Source organism: Arvicola amphibius, chromosome 6 (genome assembly GCF_903992535.2).
Source record: "Arvicola amphibius chromosome 6, mArvAmp1.2, whole genome shotgun sequence".
Taxonomy (NCBI): domain Eukaryota; kingdom Metazoa; phylum Chordata; class Mammalia; order Rodentia; family Cricetidae; genus Arvicola; species Arvicola amphibius.
The window spans coordinates 31860243-31882990 of NC_052052.2; the positions used below are offsets into that span (position 1 = coordinate 31860243).

Sequence of the window (22748 nt, forward strand, 5' to 3'; positions counted from 1 at the left end):
TGAAATTAATCAAGTTTCTGTGTGATTATTCGGGTCTGGGCGGCCAGGAAATGAATGAGCGACCTCTACTTACATGTCTCTATAATGTGACTGCTTTTCTTACATGTTGCTGACCTTCGTGTCTAACTTAAATGATGTGTGTGTCTGAGTGTGCGCATGCACACACACACATGCACGCGCATGTGCACTCACATTGGCCACTTTCTTTTGAGGTTCAACCAATAAATCTGTAATAAAATATCCAAGACTAAACCCACCAGAGCCAGGGTGGCTGTTTCTATATGTGACACTTAATGGGTTTTGTCTGCTTCACTCTGAACCTGGAAGAATCTCTGCTGGGCTCAACTGTCTCTCAGAGCTGATGAGGAGCAGCAACAGGAGCGAGGAGAGTTGGGGTCAGAGCTGTGGAACAAGGCTTAGCAACAGCACTGCAGGGGCCAAGGTGCTTCCGATTAGTGCTGATTGCCAATTACTAAGGTGTAAACACACCCATCATGGCCAATGGCATGGTTGCAATGCATGCCACTGAACAGCAGTTGAGATTACGTGTCATTATACAGTGTTTCAACCAGCAAATGCACCGCACTCAACAACTGCTAGAATACAGAGCTCAGGAAAATGGAGTTGCTCCTCAAGATGTGCAACATTCAGAGATTTTGTTGCCTTTACTTTTTTTTTTAATGCTATGATTCAAATTCTAGCCCCAAGCACTCTATTTACGCAGGTGCTGTGCAGCTGAGCACATTCCTCGGCACTCTGTGTTTGTTTTCAGTACAATTTATTTATTTGTCATTTTATAATTAACTTTAACTATTGGCTGTATTTAAGGAGCAGCTCGCAGGAATTCTGACCCCTTATCAATCACTCTCAGCAGGAAGACGTTATCATCCAGTTTCCCCCTTCTGAATCCTTAGTAAACCAAGACACAGACAGAAGGCAGAGCTGGAGACATAACACTGACCAGTACTCGTTGTCGGGTGCTGACATCATCACATTTTATTCCTCTAGCCAGCCTGGAAAGGAAGAAGTGACGATTGGAATTCTACAGAAGATGCAATGAAGGCAGAATGACAGCAAGTTCAAGAGAACATGCTCCAGAGTTGGATACATTTGGACACAAGTTCTTGTTTGCATCTAAGAGTCAGGAGCCCCTTGGAGAGTTCTCTCACTCCACCGTCATGGGGATGTCACTGCTGACTCCCATGTTACTATCTTATGGTTGGCTAGTGTGTTTGTGTGTATCAGCATTTTGCATGTATATAAGCATATATACATACACACACATACATACACACATATACATACATACATACATACATACATGCATACATACATACAGCACATGCTTTCTTTGTCCCTGGGAAGGTCAGAAGAGGGCACCAGATCCTCTAGAACTGGAGACATAGATGGTTGTGAGCTGCCATGTTAGGTGCCAGGAACCAAACTGGGTGTTCTGAAAGAGCAGAAAATCCACTTCTGCTCATAACCACCCTCCTGGACCCCTTGTTGTTAACTCTTCACTAGCACCAGAGTGGATGTGTAACTGTTGCAAGTCTTTTTCTGTCTTTTCAGCCAGCTCCCTAATCATGGCATGAATACATTATTAATTATGAAAGCTTCGCCAATAACTTAGGTTGCTTCTAACTAGCTCTGATAACTTAACCCGAATCTTTTACACTATGTGCTACCACATTGCTCCTCTCTGTTACCTCTCCCCTTACATGTCTTGCTTGTTCTCTGTTTCTCAACATCTCTGCCCTTCTTCCCATCCTCTCTGCCCCCAAAATCCTGCCTAGTTCTTAGCCATTCAGCTTTTAATTAAACTAATTTGAATGACACATCTTCAAAGAGTACAAAAAGACTATTCCACAACAGAAAACTTGCTCAGATATTACACAGCAGAGAAGGAGGACATTGATTACCCCAAGGTAGTTGAGAAAGGAAGAGGAGTATGATTCTAATATGTTCTCATTGAGGGTCAGGGCTCAGGGTTTGGGCAGTAAAAGAGGAGTCAGAATGAGAACTTAAACCCTTGACCTGTATATCAGGTGATCATGTCCCACCTCTTCCTCTTTGATCTGCTGTTATTCCCCCAATAAGTTTAGAAAAGGGAGCAGGTCACCATTCCTCCTACTGTGGGTTGTCTCTGCCTGCACTGCCCCCAGGGGTCTCCCTGTAGTTCTCTTGTTGACAGTATTCAGGAATCATCTTAGTACCCCTTCTGGGAACAGAAATGGTCCTTCCCTAGCTCCTCTGGGGAGGTTCAGAGAGGAGGCAGTGTCATAAAACCTCAGCATCTGGTCCCACTGGGAAGAGGTGAAGATGCCTGACCTTGCCTTTGTTAAGCAGGATTTTAGAGTCACCATCTTCAGGCATCAGGGCTGGTCTGCTTGCATAAGAAGAAAGAGATTCCTTCCCTCAAACAGCACCTTGGAGCTTCTCTGGAGATTGAACTACCTAGAATCCCAACTCTCTGGACTCATCTGCTTTATGGGGCTTCCTCACAGGAGTAAGAAACACTCAGTGACACAGTCCCTGGATTTACAAGTGGTGAGAAGGTGACTGGTATTTGGCCTGTGGATGGAGTTCAGGCAAGTGGGTCTAGAGATAATAATTAGTCCAGCCCTCCATCTCCAGGTCCCCTGCCCATACATATCTAACTTCCCCGACCTCTTCCCTCATTTCCTGCTCCTCTTTCCTCTCTTCTCAACCTTGTATCTTTGCTTCATTTTCTTTCTTCGTTTATTAATGTAATAAATATTTATAGTCCATTTTTCTGTTTATAATCATGTTGACACACAAAGAATATGGAATCCTGAGATCAAAGATCCCAAGTGAAGCAGAAAGTCATGTTCCTGAGAGAGCAGTGGTGGTCAATGTCTTTGAAGGAGTCTTCCCACTGACAGGGTCAGAGCTCGATGCACTTTGTGGGCAGAGCAATCATGATTTTGTTTTGGTTTTTTGGGGGGTGAGGGGGGGTGAGTTTTCTCTAGCCTCATTTGGCCACAAACTCATTATATAGTTGAGTATTTCCTTGGACTCCTCATCCTCAGTCTTCCAGATGCTGGCTTTCTAAGTTGGGGCTGCCATGTGTAGCTTTTTCTTGTTTTGATCTCAATCCTTATGTCTTTGTTTGTGATGCTGGGCTCACAGCCTTGGGCCAGCGGGACTGGTGGGACCCTGTACGCAAAGTCAGAGATCACTGGGCTGGGAAACCACAGCAGGCTGTGGATCACTAAATGGTGTCCCCATGCCGTAGAAACTGCACCTAAAATTCTCTTTTCTTGGATCCTCCTACATTCAGTATATCCCAGGGTCTCCCACATTCAGACAGGAGGGGAAATTGCCTCAGGAGAGCTGGTCTGTCGCCAGTCATCCAGCTCTGTCCTAGGAGTACTCTGTCCTGCTCTGAGTCTCAAAAAGTTCAACTAGACAGACAATGTGAAGACTTTGCCTTCCTCCTCTTCCACTTCAGAGCCTGTGTGCTAGAAGCAGAGAAGGTGACTGAGAGCCAGGCTCTAACAACAAACCATCTAAAGACACACTTTCCTCACGCCTTGTAATCTGGAACAAGCTGCCCTCTCCAGGCCGTAGGTGTTCACCTATAACACACAGGTAAAAATACTTCCTTGAGTGAGTTGTGATGTTGAGCTAAATTTAGGGGAACAATGGCTGGAATATACAAACTACTGAATACGTGTTACTTGTTTCTGTATTACAAACATTAGAAAATCACGCATACAGCCATACTCTTAACAGACATAATTCTTTCTTAGTTGTATGGGGACTCAGTTAACAGAAGAAGCAAGTTTTGTCCATGTTGTTTGGCGTCAAAATTGGTATCAGATCCCTCTAGGATTCCATAGATTGTAATTGCCAGTGAACAAGAATGCAGGATGCATTCAACCTGGGTTAGGGGCAGGAGGTGGTAGCATAAGAGGAAAGGCTTGCCTTGAAGAAGTCTTACCTTTGCTTACTATAAGAGGATAAATAGATTTATGAGGCGTGATGTTAAAAATTTGGTTGCAGTCCTCTGCTGCTGGTCTCTGCCTCTGATTCCATCAGTTGATGGATGAAGGTTCTATGGTGACATTTTAGATATTCATCAATCTGACCACAGGGCAAAGCCAGTTCGGTCCCCCTCTCCTCTATTGCTTAGGGACTTATCTGGGGTTATCCTTGTGAATTTCTGGGAATTTCTCTAGAGCCAGGTTTCTTGCTAGCCCCACTGGGCTGAGCTCCCAAAGTCCAGTTGAAGAATGAAAGGAGTGAGAATGTGAGCAAAGAGGTTAAGACCAAAATGGGGACACTTACTGAAACGGTTTACCTGAGCTAATGGGAGCTCACCAACTCCAGCCGGACAAGGAAGGAACCAGCATAGGTCCAAACTAGGCCCTCTAAATGTGGGTGATAGTTGTATGGCTGGGGCAGACTGTGGGACCACTGGCAGTGGCACCAGGATTTATCCCTACTGCTTGTACTGGCTTTTTGAAATCTACTCCCTTTGGATGGATATCTTCCTCAGCCTAGATAAAGCAGGGAGGGACTTGGACCTTTTCCAATGCAATGTTCCTTACCTTCTCTGAGGAATGGATTGGGGGGGGGGTGCATGGCAGGTAGGTGGAGGGAATGCAAGAAGGGGAGGGAGTGGGGACTGGGATTGGTATATAAAATGAAAAAGATAGTTTATTTTTATTTAAAAAAGAAAAGAAAAGAAATTACCAAAAAGGGTGGGGAGAGAAAAATATTGGTTGCAGCCAGAGAGTGTTGCTGCACACTTGTATTCCCAGCACTCAGGAAGCAGAGGCAGGAGGATCTCTTGAGTTTGAGGCCAGCTTGGTCTACAAAATGAGTTCCAGGACAGCCAAGAGTTGTTACACAGAGAAACCCTGTCTCAAAAAACGAAAGTAAAAAACAAATTTGGTTCCTATAGATTCACCACTCAACCCCACAGCACACCTGGAATGGATTGTTTGCATGCAGAGGGAGGTAAGAGTTAAAAAGGAAGAAATAACTTATCTCCTCACAGATCCACACGATCCATCAGCATTCCCTGGGAAGACGACAGTGTCTCCAGTGCACTGCACATGTGACCTTCTGTCATTACTCATAGGGCTACATGTGTGAGGGCCTGTGTCTGACTGGTGTTTGCTCTGTCATCTTCATCTATTTCTTTACTCCTTTTTTGCATGTATCTGTGGTATGTGTGTGATAGTGTGTGAGTGGATGTCTATGTGTCTGTGTGTGTGGTAGGAGACTGACCTGGGGTTCTTCCTCAATTGCACTCACCTTGTTCATTGAGGCAGGGTCTCTCAGTTGAACCCAGTGCCCATCATTTCATCTAGTGCAGCTAGCCTTCTTACTGTGGGGATTCTGTCTCTGCATTTCTAAAGCTGGAATGAGAGTGTGAGACTGCATGTGACATGTCGCGCGTTACATGGCATTTCCAGGAGTTATATGAGATGGTTTAGATATTCATCATAATCCAGAGGCAAGAGTGTCATTGGCCTTATTTGGCTGATGAAGAGATTGAGGCATTGAGAGTTTCAGTAACTTGAGAAGAATGCACAGAAACTGAACAGTGCTCAGAACCCACACCCTGGCCTTTCCTCTTTCAATTAAAAACTATTGTTACTTTATGTGTATGGGTACTTGTGTACATTCATGTTTGTGTACCATGTGTATGTCTTGCCTGTGAAGGCCAGAGGATGGAATCAGATCCCTTAGAACTGGAGTCACACAACTCTGAGCTGTCTGATCCCCCTTCAACAGCAGTCAGTGCTCTTAACCTTTGAGCCATCTTTCCAGAAGGTATCTCCCCTTTCTGCCTGTATAACTGGCATGTGACAGGTGACTCATAGATGAATGTGATTCTCTTACAGGCCTTACCATGTGGATGATTCCAGAGCAGAACCAAAGCTGGGTTTCAGAGTTTATCTTGCTTGGCTTCTCCAGTGACCCCACAACCAACAGCATCCTCTTCTTCGTATTCCTTCTCATCTACCTGACCTCAGTCATGGGCAATGGACTCATCATCCTGCTGATCTGCCTGGATACACAGCTGCACACTCCCATGTACTTCTTCCTCTGTATCCTTGCCATGTTGGATATGGGCTATGTCACCACCACCATGCCCCAGATGTTGGTGAATCTTCTTGCTCACTCTAAGACCATCTCCTTTGCTGGCTGTTGGATGCAGATGTATGTGTTTAGTGCCCTGGGTATAACTGAGTGCACCTTCTTTGTTGTCATGGCTTATGACAGATATGTGGCCATTTGCTACCCACTGCGTTATACTGTCATCCTCAACTGGGGACTGTGCATACGGCTGGCATCTGGGTCTTTAGTCTGTGGTTTCCTCTCTGCTTTGTTACATACTTTCTTCACAATGAGTCTACCATACTGTGGACCCAACAAAGTCAACCACTATTTCTGTGAAGGCCCTTCAGTGAGCAGCCTGGCTTGCATGGATACCCACCTCATTGAGCTGGTAGACCTGGTCTTGAGTGTTTTTGTTGTTGTTACCCCAATTTCTCTAATAGTGGCCTCCTATGTTTATATTGCCATGGCAATTATGAAGATCAAGTCCACCCAAGCTCGTTTCAAGGCTTTCTCTACCTGTGCCTCCCACCTGACTGTGGTCACATTCTTCTATGGTCCAGCCTCTTACATCTACATGAGACCCAACTCCAGCTACTCCCCTGAGCGAGACAAGCAGATCTCACTCTTTTATAATACCTTCACTGCCTTGCTTAACCCCATGGTCTACAGTCTGAGGAACAAAGACATCAAGAGGGCATTTCTCAAGGTGATGGCAAATGGAAGGATGAACTTGTAAACCAGAATCTAGGAGAAGCTGGAGGTAGAGTATTCAATGTTTAAGAACGGGACAGTGTTTTTATTTATGTAACTGGCCTACCATTTGAACCATCATAGTACTTAGCTTGAAACCAAGGTGTCTGTTTTGGTTAACAGGCTACACTAAGGTACAGCACCAAAAACCTCAATAATCTCTGTGGATTATAGCTGTGGAATGTTCAATTACATTGTGTGAATATATGTCACTGTAATTGGTTTAATAATGAAGCTGCCTGGCCAATAGCTAGGCAGGAAGAGACTGGCTAGGTGAGCCAGACTAGAAGAATGCTGGAGGGAGGAAGTGTGGAGTCTGGACACCAGAAGAGACAGACAGAAGCAGATGGGCATGCCATATTGAGAAAAATTACGAAGCCATGTGGCAGAGCAGAGATAAGAAATAGGGTTAATATAAAATGTAAGTTAGTAACAAGCCTGAGCTATGAACTGAGCACTTATAATTAATATTAAGCCTCTATGTGGTTACTTGTGAGTGGCTTGTGGGGACAGAAACTTTTGCCTATATATTATAACTGCAAAGGTTTTTTGTTGCTCATGTTGTTTGTTAGCTGTAGGTTGTTGGGAGTGACTGTCTGTTCTCTAGCATCTACCCTGAAGCATTAGCTGTTATGAGGACTACACTTTTCTATACCAGAAGTAAAGAGCATGCACAAAACTCATGATGACTCACCGCTTCTCAGAAGTGACATATTGTTTACATCCATCCTTTTGATTACCACAAGTTGTGTGGTCAACCCTAGTGGCAAACCGTTCAATGATGTTTTCTTCCTACTTAGAAGCAGTATGGACAGTAAGGAACAGAGATAATGTGACCTATCATTGTGCCACAGAAACAGTATCATACATGAAAGCAGCGAGGAACATTGGTCATGTTTCATGTAAGTGGCATGGTGATGGAAACTGCTGAGTGTCGAGCAATATTAACAAGGTGGTATCTATAAACAGTATGTGCTACCAACACTAAAATAAGCCAATAGAATGTATAACCTGTGAAACTTAGATATGTGACTTTGTGCATGAAATCAAAGTGGTTTGTGAGCAAATATGGTGAACTGTACATTGTATTCTCAAAGACACAAAACTTGACGTTAATGGTTCTGGGTTCTCATCTCAACTTGGTTACTATATGAATGACTTTGGCCAAATTACTTCGCTTGGATTTCACTTTATTAAGCAATAAAATTAATACCCTGACTCCAAAGCCTGCTTGGACTCTGGTGTTCTCTCTTCTCTGTTCTCTCCCATGTGGGAACATGGTAAGAAGGTGGCTGTCAATGAGCTAGGAAGAGGAAGAGATGCTCAGTAGATGCTGCACAGGCTGCCAGCTGACCTCAGAGGTGATGGCTAATCTTGCCTGTCAATGTCACTGGGTTGAGAGACACCTAGAAAATTTGTAAGCATATTTCTCAGTGTGCCTTTAGGATGCTTCCACAGACGTTGGGCACATGGGTCAATCAACCAAGGTGCAAGATCTTCCCTGCATATAGGTGGCACTTTCTAATGGCTGGAAACCCAGATGGAAAAAAAATCATCAGGCCAGCAGCAGGAAAGGTTGATTTTTCTTGGGTGGGTGTAACCTATGCCTTTGTTATGCCCTGCAGACACCAGACTTCAGCTGTTTTAGTTTCAAAGTGGATTCACACAGGCACTTCTCCTTAACCAATTTCACTGCGGATCTCTGAGGCTTTTGGATTGTAGGTTGGTTATCCTATACTTTACTCCTAATATCCACTTATGATTGAGTACATACCATGTTTGTCTTTCTGGGTCTGGGTTACCTCACTCAGGATGATCTTTTTCTAGTTCCATCAATTTAAGGCTAAGAAATCTTAACTTGCCGCCATGTACTCAAAGCCCAGAGCAGGAAAGAAGTTACAAAGGTGAAAGTCAAGCTCCTAGAAGATCTCTAGCTAGTCCCTGGCAAAAGCCATTCCCGCCTCCCTCGCTCAGCATTCCTGTGTATCTGTAACTCAGAGTGGACAAGCTCATTTGTGAGCAAACTGCCCACTCATCTCTTTTTAGCCCTAAGGATGACACCGAGGGCCTCGTGAATGCTGGACAGTGCTGTCCCGCTGAGCTACATCGCAGGAGCCTTCACCCTTTAGTCACCGACTAAGAAGTCTTGGGTTTTTAATTCTTTGTGCTCATCTCTTGGGCATTGGTGTTTTGCCTTGCTTTGTTTTGAAACAGGAGGTGAGCATCTTGACCCGGGTCCAGTAAAATATGTTCCCCTTTGTCTATGATCTCTTTATCAAAGCACTCTTACATGGGCACCTTTGTAAATAGGACATTTCCCTCTCTGAGATCTGAATCTCCTCTCTCCCACTCTCTTCCAGCAATCCCCTGGTTCTGCCCCATCCTTACTCTGAGTATCTCTGTTCTCTGAACTAATTAAATCCCTTAGCTCTCCGTGTCTTGCAAGGCATCACCCTCATCTGGGCAACACAATCAACTCCTCTAATAGTTCTGCTACTTTTCTCTGTCCTTGCAATTTGGGAGTGGCACAAACGTTTAATCCCACTAATCAGGAGGCAGAGACAGGTGAATCTTTGTGAGTTCGAGGCCAGCCTGATCTACAGAGTGAGTTCTAGGACAGCCAGGGCTACACTGAGAAATCCTGTCTTGAAATATCAAAAATAAATAATAATAATAATAATAATAATAATAATAATAATAATAATAATGGTAAAGTCATCTAAAAACCATCTTCAAATTCAGCCTGCTTCCCTGGGTGAGATGACTCTGGGAGGCCAGCAGGGTTTTCAAAGACTCTCTAGAGCAAACTGCTCAATGCCTCCTTTAAGGTGCCAGGGATTCTATGGGGCCACAAATTGGGGTTTTATACTGCTAAAAAAAAATCCAGCAATCTTCTTACCCCAGCTTCCTCAGAGCTGGGATTATACGCATGACCACCATTCCTGCTGCCTCGGCAACTTCTAAAAGCAAATACTTTAATAACACCACTGCTACTCAATCCAAATTTAAGCAAAGGTTTATTAAAAGCTCTGTCAAGTGGGATATTAAGGACAAAACCTCTTAGGAATGCTAGTTGGCTGTTATTGGGGTATCTTCAGGCAACAACCTGAGGGACTGTCAGGTTTTCTTCTGGGTTTTATTAACTTGAGTTGGTGAGTTTCTAACTAAATCCACAGCAGACTGGAACACAAACAAATGCCAAGCTTTCTTAAGAGCAGAGTGCTCTCCCTGGGCTGAGAGAATCTCAGGTGTTGCCTGACAATTGGGATGGTAGAAACAGATATGGAATAGAATAGAACAGGGATGCTTTTACAGAGATTCAATATGCCAAGCATCATTCAGAGACCCTTACCTATTTTAACCTCTCACAACAGTCCCAGAAGGTGGGTGTTTGCTATAATTATTACCATCATCCTACAGGCAAGGTGTCAGTCTACAATGTTCAAGCTTGTGATCCTGATGATATAATCCAGGTGAAACATCAATGTGAACCCAGAGTGTCTGCTGAGGGAGTCGGTGTATCACATATCCTGAGGCCCTGGACAGTGATGTGTTGATGATGACCAATTCCAATATTTATTCCCTTTTTTAATTGATTTATTTTTATTTTATGTGCATTGGTGTTTTGTTATGGATGTTGGGGTCCCTGGAACTGGAATTACAGACAGCTGTGAGCTGCCATATGGATGCTGGGAATTGAACCTGGGTCCTCTGGAAGAGCATCCAGTGTTCTTAACCACTGAGACATCTCTCCAGCTCCCCTATATCCTCTTCCTAATGTGATGTTTAATATAGTCAGATTGATGGGATCTGGAATTACCTAGGAGAAAACCTCTGGGCGTGCCTGTGAGGGGTTATCTAGACTGGGTTAACTGAGGTGGGAAGACCCACCTTAACCGTAGGTAGCACCATTCTGTAGAGGTTTTTTTACTGAATGAAAAGAAGATAGCAGGCTGAGAACAAGCATTCTTTTTCCTCTGCTCCCTACTGCGCTTACAATGTGAGCAGCTGCCTTGGCTCCTACTGCCATCAGTTACCCACCATGACGGATGGTACTCTAGAACCTTTCCTTCCTTTAGCTGTTCCTGTTTGGACATTTTACCACCGTGAAAGGAGAAGTGAGGTCACTTTTCCTTCTTGTGAAGACTTTTCTTGCTCCTGAGTAGGATGTCATAAAGTTATAGATTCAGAGTCCTCTGTGTTACCTTGTCTTAGCACCCTGATATGATTTAATATGCCCCATTATCAGGCACTTTAGACATCATCTTCCTTAACCATCAGTGAAAGATTCTTGCCCATCCCTGTGTGATGAGGAGCAATAGGATGCCAGGGCCACAGACTGTTCTTTGGGACCCAGTTACGGCCTTCTGTGTTCTAATGGCCTCACTCAGTGGTTCGCCCCCAGCCTGTCACTTTGAGGAAAGCCCTCTTCACATCTTTGTTTCTCAGGCTGTATATTATAGGGTTGAGAAAGGCAGAGATGACATTGTAGAACAGAGCCAGTTTCTTGTCCCTCTCTGGGGAAGCATTGGCCCCAGGGTTCATGTACATAAACATGGCAGGACCACAGAACATGGTAACCACCGTGATGTGGGAGGCACAGGTGGAAAAGGCCTTCAGTCGACCTTGGGCTGAGCGAATTCTCAGAATGGTGGTAAAGATGCAGACGTAAGAGGCCAGGATGAAAGAAAGAGGTACCAGGAGAAGGATGAAACCCAGGATAAAGTCTACTCGGTCGTTGAGGGATGTGTCTGCACAGGCAAGCTTCAGAACAGCGGGGACTTCACAGAAGAAGTGATTGATCTCATTGGGGCCACAGTAGGGCAGTCTCATAGTGAAGACGGTGTAGAGCAGAGAACAGCTGATGCCCCATAGTCCACAAAAGATCACCATTGCTCCGCACAGCCAAGGCCTCATGATAACTTTGTACCGGAGTGGGTGACAAATGGCTACATATCTGTCATAGGCCATGACAGAGAATAACCAGCCCTCGGTGATGCCTAATACCAGAAAGATGTACATCTGAGCCACACACCCTGAATAGGAGATAGTTTTCTTCTGGCAGACAAGATGCACCAACATCTGCGGCACTGTGGTGGTGACATAGCTCATATCCAGCATGGAAAGGACGCTGAGGAAAAAGTACATGGGTGTGTGGAGGTGGGAGTCCAGGTAGATCAAGGTGACAATGAGCCCATTGCCCACAAGTGTCGAGAGGTAGAGGAAAAAGAAGACATTGAAGAGGATTACATTAACTTGGAAGTCCCTGGAGAAGCCCAGAAGGATGAACTCTGCTATGGAGCTGTTGTTCTCCAAGGAGAAACCTTGCATTCTTCTCCCACTGCGGGAAGAAATGAACAAAGTGTTCCAGCTGAGAATGCACGTGTAGGTGCTTCACCCATTCTAAGAGCTTAATTCTCCTTGGGGTTGAGGTCAGTTCAGAGACTGAGGTCTGAATTTGGAATATTTAGCTCAGTCGGAGCTCCTGGCACGTCATCTCCTTTCCTTTATCATCCCCCCAAATGCCACCGTCTTTTCCCTCTCCTGGGACTTTACCCTTACACACTGCACTGCCTCTCATCTCCCTGGTGCAGCCTACAGAGTGGGGATGAGGACGAAACCCTCCCCCTCCTGTCTGAAGGCCTGTCTCCCGTCCAGAGTCCTCTCTTTTGGTAAAGCAAACATCTGAGAGGGTTGGAGAAGTGGGGAGGATGTACGACTTCATAAACAATGGAAGTTCCTAGTAAATTTTACTTGTAACTGTGTTTGTCAACCCTCTGGAAGCTTTTGGCACTTTCTTTTAGATGAGTTACTCAAACTCAACAGTTCTACCTCTTCCTGTCCTTATCCTCTGATAGTCTCCCTGCTGGACTCTATAAAGTTGACTTTCACCTAAGACAAAGCAGTAGCTGCCTCCTCTGAGACGGAGGTCAACCTCACTGGATTCTGAGAGGGGACTAGATTATAAATGAGTGAGATGAGAAGTCAGAAACAAGACCTGGGGGCGGGTAGCTAAAGTGGAAAAGAGGTCAGAGCATGTATGCACCAAAAGAGGAGATAACAAAAGGAGAGAGAAGCGATATAGCGAGCACTGTGAGGAATAACAAGCTTCCTGAGTAGCAGGTCCAGCAAGTCAGGGATGAAGGGACAGAGGTGAGGATGAGGTAGACACAGATGCATGAGACTGTGGCTGTCAGCAAGCTCGGGTCCACATTCTCACAGCCCAGTCTCAAGGACTCTTCCTTCATGGCTGCCTGTGTACAAAGTGAGGAAGCTCTGACCCAGGGATTGAGAACCAGATGCCTTGCCTCGACCAGATGAAACAACTAACTGATGCCAACACCAAAAATGTTACGGAACACGTGTAAAATCTCCCTGCAACACGTGACTGAAACATCCAACCTTGGCCATTCGTGGTGGCACACGCCTGTAACTCCAGCACTCAGAAGCCTGAGACAAGACGCTGAGTTCCAGGGCTGCCTGGGTTACACAGAGAGTTCAAGGGCAGCCTGAGCTACATAGTGAGCCCCAGGTGAGACGGCAGGTTATTGGGAAGCACCAGGTCAGTATAGAGAGAACCCGAAAGGTCAGCATGAGGCTCCATCATTGAGAAAGGATATTGATAGAGCAGATCTGGTACCATGGTCTGTTTCTGCAGTAGCCAGATCGTATGCTGGACAGCATTCTCATTCCTGGACTGTACCTTAAGGGGGCTGAAGAAAAGTCAAAACAGACTGTGAAGAAGGATCTGGAGGCCATGATGTGTGGGAAAGAAGTGAAACAAAGAGGGACATTTCTCCATAGAACTGAAAGGTTAAGAGCATTCCAGAACCAGAGAACTCTGCAAGTCTACAAGTCATGTGTACCATGTGGACACAGATGTACCTTTTCATGTGGTCCCAGACGAGTCTTACCCTTAGAGGTTCCAAGAGATGAAGTTGAGAGTCACATCAAGAAGGAAGATTTTAGTATAAAATGATGCTACTGGGAGCATCTCTAAGGTGCGCTCAGCTGTCCTGGGATTCTGGACTCCATTAAAGATTCAATGAAAACTAAACAACCACCTGCAAAAATGCCCTGCAGCCAGTTCTGCCCATGGTGGGGTGGGAGAGTCTCTAGCACACTCCAGAAGGGAGAAGAGAAGACTTGGCCACATTTGTCTCTTCTCTTGTCCTCCAGTGTCCCCTAAACCTGGTGCCTGAGCTACTGCAGAAGCTCCTAGGCATATCAATGCCAGTCTATGTTTAAGAAACTTGATCAGAATATGATACAAAAAATGAGAAGGGTGGTGCAGAGAGATCAGTAGAAGAACCAGGGATAGGTAAAGGAGTCAGCCTAATTATGACCACCTAGGCCAGCGGCATCCCAGAGAGAATGGCAGGATCCCAGGCTCCACGCTGCCGCTTCCCTGCCCTCCAATGAGACTGTATGCTTCGTCCTAGTTCCAGTGTCTGCCTCCAGCTTCCTGACTCTCATAAAGCCACAAATACGCTATTTAAAGCCATCACTGCAACGTCTCACCTTCACTACCAGTTCCCTTGTCCTATATCTCAATCTAAGAATCCAAACCCTGGAATGCTGAAGGGAGACCACTGCTTCATCTCCACAAACCAGCCTCCTCCTCCCCCTCCTTCTACTTTCCTCTGTTGCACGGAATAACAAAACAACAACTAAAGAAATGCAAAGAAACAGAGAGAGAGAGAGAGAGAGAGAGAGAGATGCAGAGACATCAGTGACCAGAGCAGGACAGAGATCAGCGGGAAGAACAGAAACCAGGACAGAAATTCTTGGTGAGAGAAGAGAGTGGGAAGCAGGCAGTTGTGGTGCAAACAGACAGGGTGGGGGGATGGGGTGCGGGCGATGGGGACAGGTGGAGTGCATCAAATAGGGCTGTGAGGACTGTGAGTCTCAGGCAGCTATCTCTGCCTTTCCCTTCCTTACCTGACCTGGGCTCTGTGTGAAGGCTGAGCCAGGAGAGGGCTAGGTTTTCCTTTAACATTCTGATCCTAGTCCTCGGGGAAGAGGAAGCTGTAGCTCCTTAATGAGCCTTCTGTGTCTTCAGGTCCTCTGGGTCCCACATCAGCCCTCCCAGACCTGGAGCACACTTTTCACCATTTCCCTTGACACAGAAAGCCTCACAGCCAACATCCTTGATCCTCCCAAGCCCAAGTTCCCTGTTGCTAAGTCCTTTCCTTTTCCTCCTTTGCCGTCCAGTGTGATCAAGTGGAGTAAATTCATGGGCTAAGAAATGCAGGGGCAGGGCCTATGGAGGTGGCTCAGCTGGTAAATAACTTGCTGCACCAACATGAGGCGCTCAGTTTATGCCCAGAACCCATTCATGTAAAAGTCAGACGTTGTGATGTGTACTTGTAATCCCACCAGACAAGGAAGCAGAGACTGCAGGATCTTTAGGGTTTGCTCACCAGCTAGCCTAGCCTTATTGGTGAGATCCAGGACAATGAGACTAGTCTCCAAATAAAATGAACAGCACCTGGGTAACAAACCAAGGTTACTATCTGGCCTCCATACATATGTGCACATGTGCCTTCATATACGTTTGAACATGCACTCGTACACAGGGAAGCCTTGTAAGGATGAAGACTAGACATACACATTGGGGAAGCTTTCCATGATCATAAAAACAATGACCATGTTTCTCAGGAGCTGTGCGGGTCAAGCACCGGAGCGCTTGCGCTCGGCCTCCCAAGTGTCTCATTCTCTCTGTCATGCTCTCCTGGGCACTGGGCTATGTTGGGTCCTGAATTTTTGTAGCCCTGAAATACTTTGGCTTTCTGGGGGGAAAGGAATATGACTTAAGCAACAAAGGGATCCTCCAAGATGAGGCAATAAATAAATACTCTAGAAGAGAGCAAAATTCCAGGAAGACGTGAAATCAAATCCTGATTATACCACTTAACAACGATAATAGTTGACAAGACATCAACCCTCTGCACCTCAGTGTTCACAACACCAAAGGAAGCAATAATAGTATAGGACAGGTATAGGGTCAAATATGAGCACATATGAAGTAGATGTGGTAAACTAACTATGCATATAATTTAGGCTGGACGTGATGTTCCAATTGATTTATTCCAACCAATGCTCATAAATTTGTCCCTACTGGATTTCAAGGTAGACTATGAAGATGCCATGGGTTCCAAAGGACAATGGATTGGGAAAGTCAAGGGTCTTGAGTATGGCAAGCTTGGGTGCCAGGAAAAGGTGATGAAAGGTATGCTTGGGGCTTAGAAAGGCTGTGTTGGGCCCTGGAGTATCCCATGGTTCAGAAGACAAAGAAGCCATGAAAATAGGGACTGGGGAGATGGCTCACTTGTTGAAGTGTCTGCTGTACAAGCAGGAGGACCTGAGTTTGGATTCCAGGAATCAGTGTAAAATCTGGGTATCACATCTGTAATCCTAATGCTTGGCGGCTGGGGGCAAAGACAAACAGATCCTTGGCTAGTCAGCCAAGCCAATGGATGAGCTACAAGTTCAGTGAGAGATCCTATTTAAAAAAAAAATAAGACAGGAAGCCATATCATTGAGGTATTGTGGGTAAAGTGTCCCTGTCAACTGAGACACAATCACACAGCAATTTCCTAGTCTCTGGTTCTGGCCATCTTTCTTCCCCCTCTTCCATGGTGTTCCACTGAGCCTTACGTGTGGAGTTCGTGCTGTAGGTGTATTGACTGAGGCTGGACAACCCACAATCAGTTGTTCGATGCATTTTGAAAAGTTGTGGTTTTCTGTAATGGCTCCAACTTTGATGAGGGTGGAAGCCATTGTTATCTATAGATAGATCACAATTGAGGTGATTTAGGTTTAACTAATGACCTTCACATGCCCCTCGTCTCAATTTGGAGTGGGTTATGATTTTTTTAAGAAGTAATTGCTTTGTTGATACTGCTTTGTTTTTGTTCTACCATGAACTGGAGAACAGAGAGCCCAGCCACTTGACGCAATCCTATTTGATAACATTCAGCAGCTCTGACTGTTCAAGGGATTCAAAGCCAAGATGCAGGCTGCGCTCTAAAATTTCTTCTGCTCTTCCTTTTTTAAATTTTTTTCCAGTTTATTTATTTTTTATTAAAAATTGCCATCTACTCCCCTCCTCCTCCCCCATCCCTCCCCTCCCCTCCAATCACACCCCCACTCCCTCCCTCTTGAGGCCAAACAGCCATCAGGTTTCTCTACACTATGTTGAGTCCAAGGTCCTCCCATCTCCCCCCAGGTTCAGGAAGGTGAGCAACCAAACTGACAAGGCTCACACAGAGCCCGTCCATGTCGTAGAGACCAAGCCCATCGCCATTGTCTTTGGCTCCTCGGTCAGCCTCCACCATCAGCCACCCTCAGAGAGGGTTTGAACCGGCCTGAACCGGTTTCAGCCGGCCGGTCTGAACCGGTGTGAACTGGTTTGAGCCGGTCTGAACCGGACTGAAACGGTTTAAACCGGTATGAACCGGTTTGGGGCGGCCTAAACCGGTCTGAACTGGCTTGAACCGGTCTAAGCCGGTCTGAACCGGTCTCAACTGGTTTGAACCGGTCTGAGCCAGTTTGAACCAGTTTAAACCGGTCTGAACCGGTTTGAACTGGTTTGAACCGGCCTGAACTGGTTTGAACCACTCTAAACCGGTTTGAACCGCTCTAAACCGGTCTTAACCGGTTTAAACCGGTCTAAGCCGGTCTGAACCGGTTTGAACTGGTTTGAACCGGCCTGAACCGGTTTGACCCACTCTAAACCAGTTTGAACCGGTCTAAACCAGTTTGAACCGGCCTGAACCGGTTTGAACCGGCCTAAACCGGTTTGAACCGGTCTGAACCGGTTTGAACCGGTCTAAACTGGTTTGAACCAGTTTAAACCGGTCTAAGCCGGTCTGAACCGGTCTGAACTGGTTTGAACCGGCCTGAACCGGTTTTCAGCCGGTCTGAGCCGGTGTGAACCGGTTTGAGCCGGTCTGAACCGGGGTGAACCGGTCTGAGCCAGTCTGAACCGGTTTGAACCGGTTTAAACCGGTCTGAACCAGCTTAAACCGGTATGAACTGCCTTAAACCGGTAGGAACCGGTTTGGACCGGCCTAAACCGGCCTGAACCGGTCTAAGCCGGTCTGAACCGGTTTGCACCGGTCTCAACTGGTTTGAACCGGTCTGAGCCAGTTTGAACCAGTTTAAACCGGTCTGAACCAGTTTGAACTGGTTTGAACCGGTTTGAACCACTCTAAACCGGTTTGAACCGGTCTAATCCAGTCTTTACCGGTTTGAGCCAGCTTAAACCGGTCTGAACCGGTTTGAGCCGGTTTAAACCGGTCAAAGCCGGTCTGAACCGGCCTGAACCGGTTTGAACCGGTCTAAACTGGTTTAAACCGGTCTAAGCCGGTCTGAACCGGTCTGAACTGGTTTGAACCGGCCTGAACCGGTTTTCAGCCGGTCTGAGCCGGTGTGAACCGGTTTGAGCCGGTGTGAACCGGTGTGAACCGGTCTGAGCCGGTCTGAACCACTTTGAACCGGTCTGAACCGGTTTGAACCGGTCTGAACCGGTTTGAACCGGTTTAAACCGGTCTGAACCGGCTTAAACCGGTATGAACTGGCTTAAACCGGTAGGAACCGGTTTGGACCGGCCTAAACCGGCCTGAACCGGCCTAAGCCGGTCTGAACCGGTTTGAACTGGTTTGTACCGGCCTGAACCGATTTGAACCGGTCAAAACCGGTTTGAACCGGCCTGAACCGGTTTGAACCGGCCTGAACCGGTTTAAACCAGTCTAAACCGGTTTGAACCGGTCTGAACCGGTTTGAACCGGCCTAAACCGGTCTGAACCGGTCTGAACCGGTTTGAACCGGTCTAAACCGGTCTGAACGGGTTTAAACCAGTATCAACCGGTTTGGACCGGCCTAAACCGGTCTGAACCGGCTTGAACCGGTCTAAGCCGGTCTGAACCGGTTTGAACCGGTCTCAACCGGTTTGAACCGGTCTGAGCCAGTTTGAACCAGTTTAAACCCGTCTGAACCGGTTTGAGCCGGTTTAAACCGGTCTAAGCCGGTCTGAATCGCTTTGAACTGGTTTGAACCGGCTTGAACCGGTTTGAACCACTCTAAACCGGTTTGAACCGGTCTAAACAGGTCTTAACCGGTTTGAGCCGGTTTAAACCGGTCTGAACCGGTTTGAGCCGGTTTAAACCGGTCTAAGCCGGTCTGAACCGGTTTGAACTGGTTTGAACAGGCCTGAGCCGGTTTGAACCACTCTAAACCGTTTTGAACCGGTCTAAACCGGTTTGAACCGGCCTAAACCGGTCTGAACCGGTTTGAACCGGTCTAAACCGGTCTGAACCGGTTTGAACCGGTCTAAACCGGCCTGAACCGGTTTGAACCGGTCTGAACCGGTTTAAACCTGTCTAAGCCGGTCTGAACCGGTCTGAACTGGTTTGAACCGGCCTGAACCGGTTTTCAGCCAGTCTGAGCCGGTGTGAACCGGTTTGAGCCGGTCTGAACCGGTGTGAACCGGTCTGAGCCGGTTTGAACCGGTTTAAACCGGTCTGAACCGGCTTAAACCGGTATGAACTGGCTTAAACCGGTAGGAACCGGTTTGGACCGGCCTAAACCGGCCTGAACCAGCCTAAGCCGGTCTGAACCGGTTTGAACTGCTTTGAACCGGCCTGAACCGATTTGAACCGGTCAAAACCGGTTTGAACCGGCCTGAACCGGTTTGAACCGGCCTAAACCGGTCTGAACCGGTTTAAACCAGTCTAATCTGGTCTGAACCGGTTTGAACCGGTTCTGAACCGGTCTAAACTGGTATGAACCGATTTGGGGCGGCCTAAACCGGTCTGAGCCGGCTTGAACCGGTCTAAGCCGGTCTGAACCGGTTTGAACCGGTCTCAACTGGTTTGAACCGGTCTGAGCCAGTTTGAACCAGTTTAAACCGGTCTGAACCGGTCTGAGCCAGTTTGAACCAGTTTAAACCGGTTTGAGCCGGTTTAAACCGGTCTAAGCCGGTCTGAACCGGTTTGAACTGGTTTGAACCGGCCTGAACCGGTTTGAACCACTCTAAACCGGTTTGAACCAGCCTGAGCCGGTTTGAACCACTCTAAACCGGTTTGAACCTGCCTAAACTGGTCTAAGCCGGTTTGAACCGGCTTGTACTGTTTTGAATTGGTCTGAGCCGGTCTGAACCGGTCTCAACGGGTCTGAACCGGTTTGAGCCGGTCTGAACCGGTTTATACAGTTCAGGGCGGTTCAAACCGGTTCAGACCAGTTGTGACTGGTTCAAACCAGTTCAGGCCAGTTCAATCCAGTTTACACCGGTTCAGACCGATCGAGACCGGTTCAGGCCAGTTCAACCCGGTTCAGGCCTGTTCAAACCAGTTTAGACTAGTTCAGGCCACTTCAGGCTGGTCAAGACTGGTTCAAACCATTTCAAGCTGGTTAAGACCAATTCAAACTGGTTCAGGCTGGTCTATATATTTCCTCAGCATTCCTCTCTGTTATTCTGGCCCTATGCATTCAACCCATCTCACGGTCTGTTTCACTTGAGATAGGGTTCCAATTCCTCAATCATTTCAAATCATTTTACTGCTGTCTTTTGTAAAGCCTGAATCTCCTGGCATGTATATATTTCTAGTGATTTCATTGAGGCACCTAGCCTCTGTTCCTCATTCTGCACATGTGATTTCAAGGTCTGAAGATTTTTCTTTAAAAATAACATCTTATTCTTGGACATTATTTAGATAGCCTGCAGATTGCCTTCCTGGAGAGATATCTGCTAACCTATTATAACTTTTTAACAGATTTTGATTGTCAAATTCAACAGTATGAATTCTTTCTGATAATTTCTCAGTACTCTTGGACATGGATAGAATTTTGTCTGTCAAATTAATGTTATGCTTTTCAAGAGTATTAATTTTTTTTCAGGTAACTTTTGATTTTCAATGGTATTAATCCTGTCAGCTAGCTACTCATTATTAGTCTGTAAAGACTGTGTCATTTCTAAAAGTGCCTCATTCTTAGCTCTGTTATCAACCCATTTTCTTAAGGATATAAGGGAAAGAAAACTTAGTTCCGATATCCAATAAATGGATGTGTCAGAAAAACCATATAACCCTTGCAGAATGCAATCCATAGTATAAGTAAAAAGGTCATTAAATTTCTGGATGGTAATATTGTCTGCAATTATATAACTTTCAAGTTTATTGATTTATTTATTAGTCAAATAGTTACCTTTGTTATTAGATTTCAGTAAATTGCTATAGATGCAATAATCTTTATTGTCCAGCAGGTGTCACAATTGCAGCCACATGGTGAGACACAAGTGGCGGTGGCCAGCATGAACAGTCCTGAGCCACTTTGGTTTCTTGCATTGGTGCCTGGTTGAATACTGACAAATATACTTCGCTTGACAAATTAAAAGCAATCAAATCAATTCTGTACATGAAACGAGGAGCCCGGAGCTCACAAGCAGAGAGCACAAACTGGAAGCTGCACAAGTCAGCATGCAGCAGGGAAAGTGGAAGTTGGGGGGAAGCGTGTGCAAGCCTGGGAAATTTCTAAGTCACTGCACTTAATTCTGCTGTGCTGGGGTTTTGGAAAAAAAACACTTAGTAGATGAAAGCAGGCAGGGGTGGGAGACTGAGTATTAAAAAGGGTTATTTATTTAGGGGTAAACCCACATATCACAGTCCTCTGCACAAACAAGGAAACAGGAACCGAATCCTGTAGCCGGAAGAGAGAGTGAGCATGTGCTTTACATCAGCATTTATAGTATGAGAGGCCACACCCAAGCAGGCGGGTAACTCAAAGGCTACTGGCTGAAGGAGTTCCTACAGCAATCTAGTCTCAGCCTAATGATTCCTGTAGAATTCAAAGTTGTATTCAAAGGCCTTGTGTATCTTGAGTTTTTGCTGTGTTTTTGAGATAAGAATCCCACTATGTATCCCAGACTGTCTTCAAGTTCAGAATACTCCCACCTCAGGCTCCCAAGTTTGGTATCATAAAATCAAATATTTTTACCTATTGATATTTCATATTCATTTTTATGTCCTGTAATTCAAAATTATAAACAATTTTTCATGATGTTAAGTGTTTTTAAGTGCTGCTTTGAAATAGTCAACAAATACCAATCATAAAAGTAAATTAAACTTGCCAACATCAAGAATGAAAAATGGAACAATACCACAGATCTTGCAGTCATTTAAAAGATGAATTAACTGCTACAAAAAGGTTTAGGTGGGGACTGGAGAGCTGTCTCAGCAGTTACGAGCACCAACTACTCTTTCAGAGGACTCAGGTTCAATTCTCAGCACCCACATGGCAGATCATAACTGTCTGTCACTCTGGTCCCAGGGCATCCCCACACAGGCATACATGCAGGCAAAACACGAACGCACATAAAATAACAATAAATAAAGTTTTTTTTTAAAAAAAAGCTTTCTTCTGGTAAGCTGGGCAGTGTAAATGAAAGAGAAAGATGTCCTCACAAAACACAAACTGCCAAAACTGACACAGAAGAAGAGAAGTCACAAGAACCCAGTGTTGCATTTAAAATAAGACTATAAGTTTAAATTTTCCTGAAAGAAAACTCATTGGTAGTTTATTTTAGTAAATTTTTCCCATGCTCAAAGAAAAATAAAACTGTTCATTATAACACATTTTCCAAAGACTAGGAAAAATATTGAAAACAATTCATTCCATGTAACAAAATAAATTTGATATCAGAAAATGACAAGACCATTACAAAAACAATACACAATTATTCATATAAGCATGTTGGAAAACTAGAAAATACAGTATTAGTTGAACTCAAGACTAGAGCAATGGTTCCATGGTTAAGAGCATTGACTGCTCTTCCAGAGGACCTGGATTCAATTCCCAGCAACCACATGACGATCACAACCATCTGTATCTCTGTT

General features: G+C 45.5%; 1 protein-coding gene and 1 pseudogene across 2 annotated transcripts; one reads left to right on the top strand and one right to left on the bottom strand.

Moving 5' to 3' along the window:
• The first annotated feature begins 5841 nt into the window (after positions 1-5841).
• On the top strand, positions 5842-6838 carry LOC119817222 (annotated as a pseudogene).
• A 4397-nt stretch (positions 6839-11235) lies between these two features.
• LOC119817473 (olfactory receptor 2G3-like) lies at positions 11236-15159 on the bottom strand. 2 transcript variants are annotated; one of them, XM_038334724.1, is made up of 2 exons: positions 15145-15159; positions 11236-12162 (listed from the first exon to the last, which is right to left on the bottom strand). In XM_038334724.1, exons 1-2 carry the CDS (start codon positions 15157-15159, stop codon positions 11236-11238), a joined length of 942 nt encoding a protein of 313 aa, XP_038190652.1. The 2 variants fall into 2 exon arrangements, with proteins under 2 accessions (XP_038190652.1, XP_038190651.1); XM_038334723.1 differs by lacking the exon at positions 15145-15159 and having other exon boundaries at positions 11236-12183.
• Between the last annotated feature and the right edge of the window lie 7589 nt (positions 15160-22748).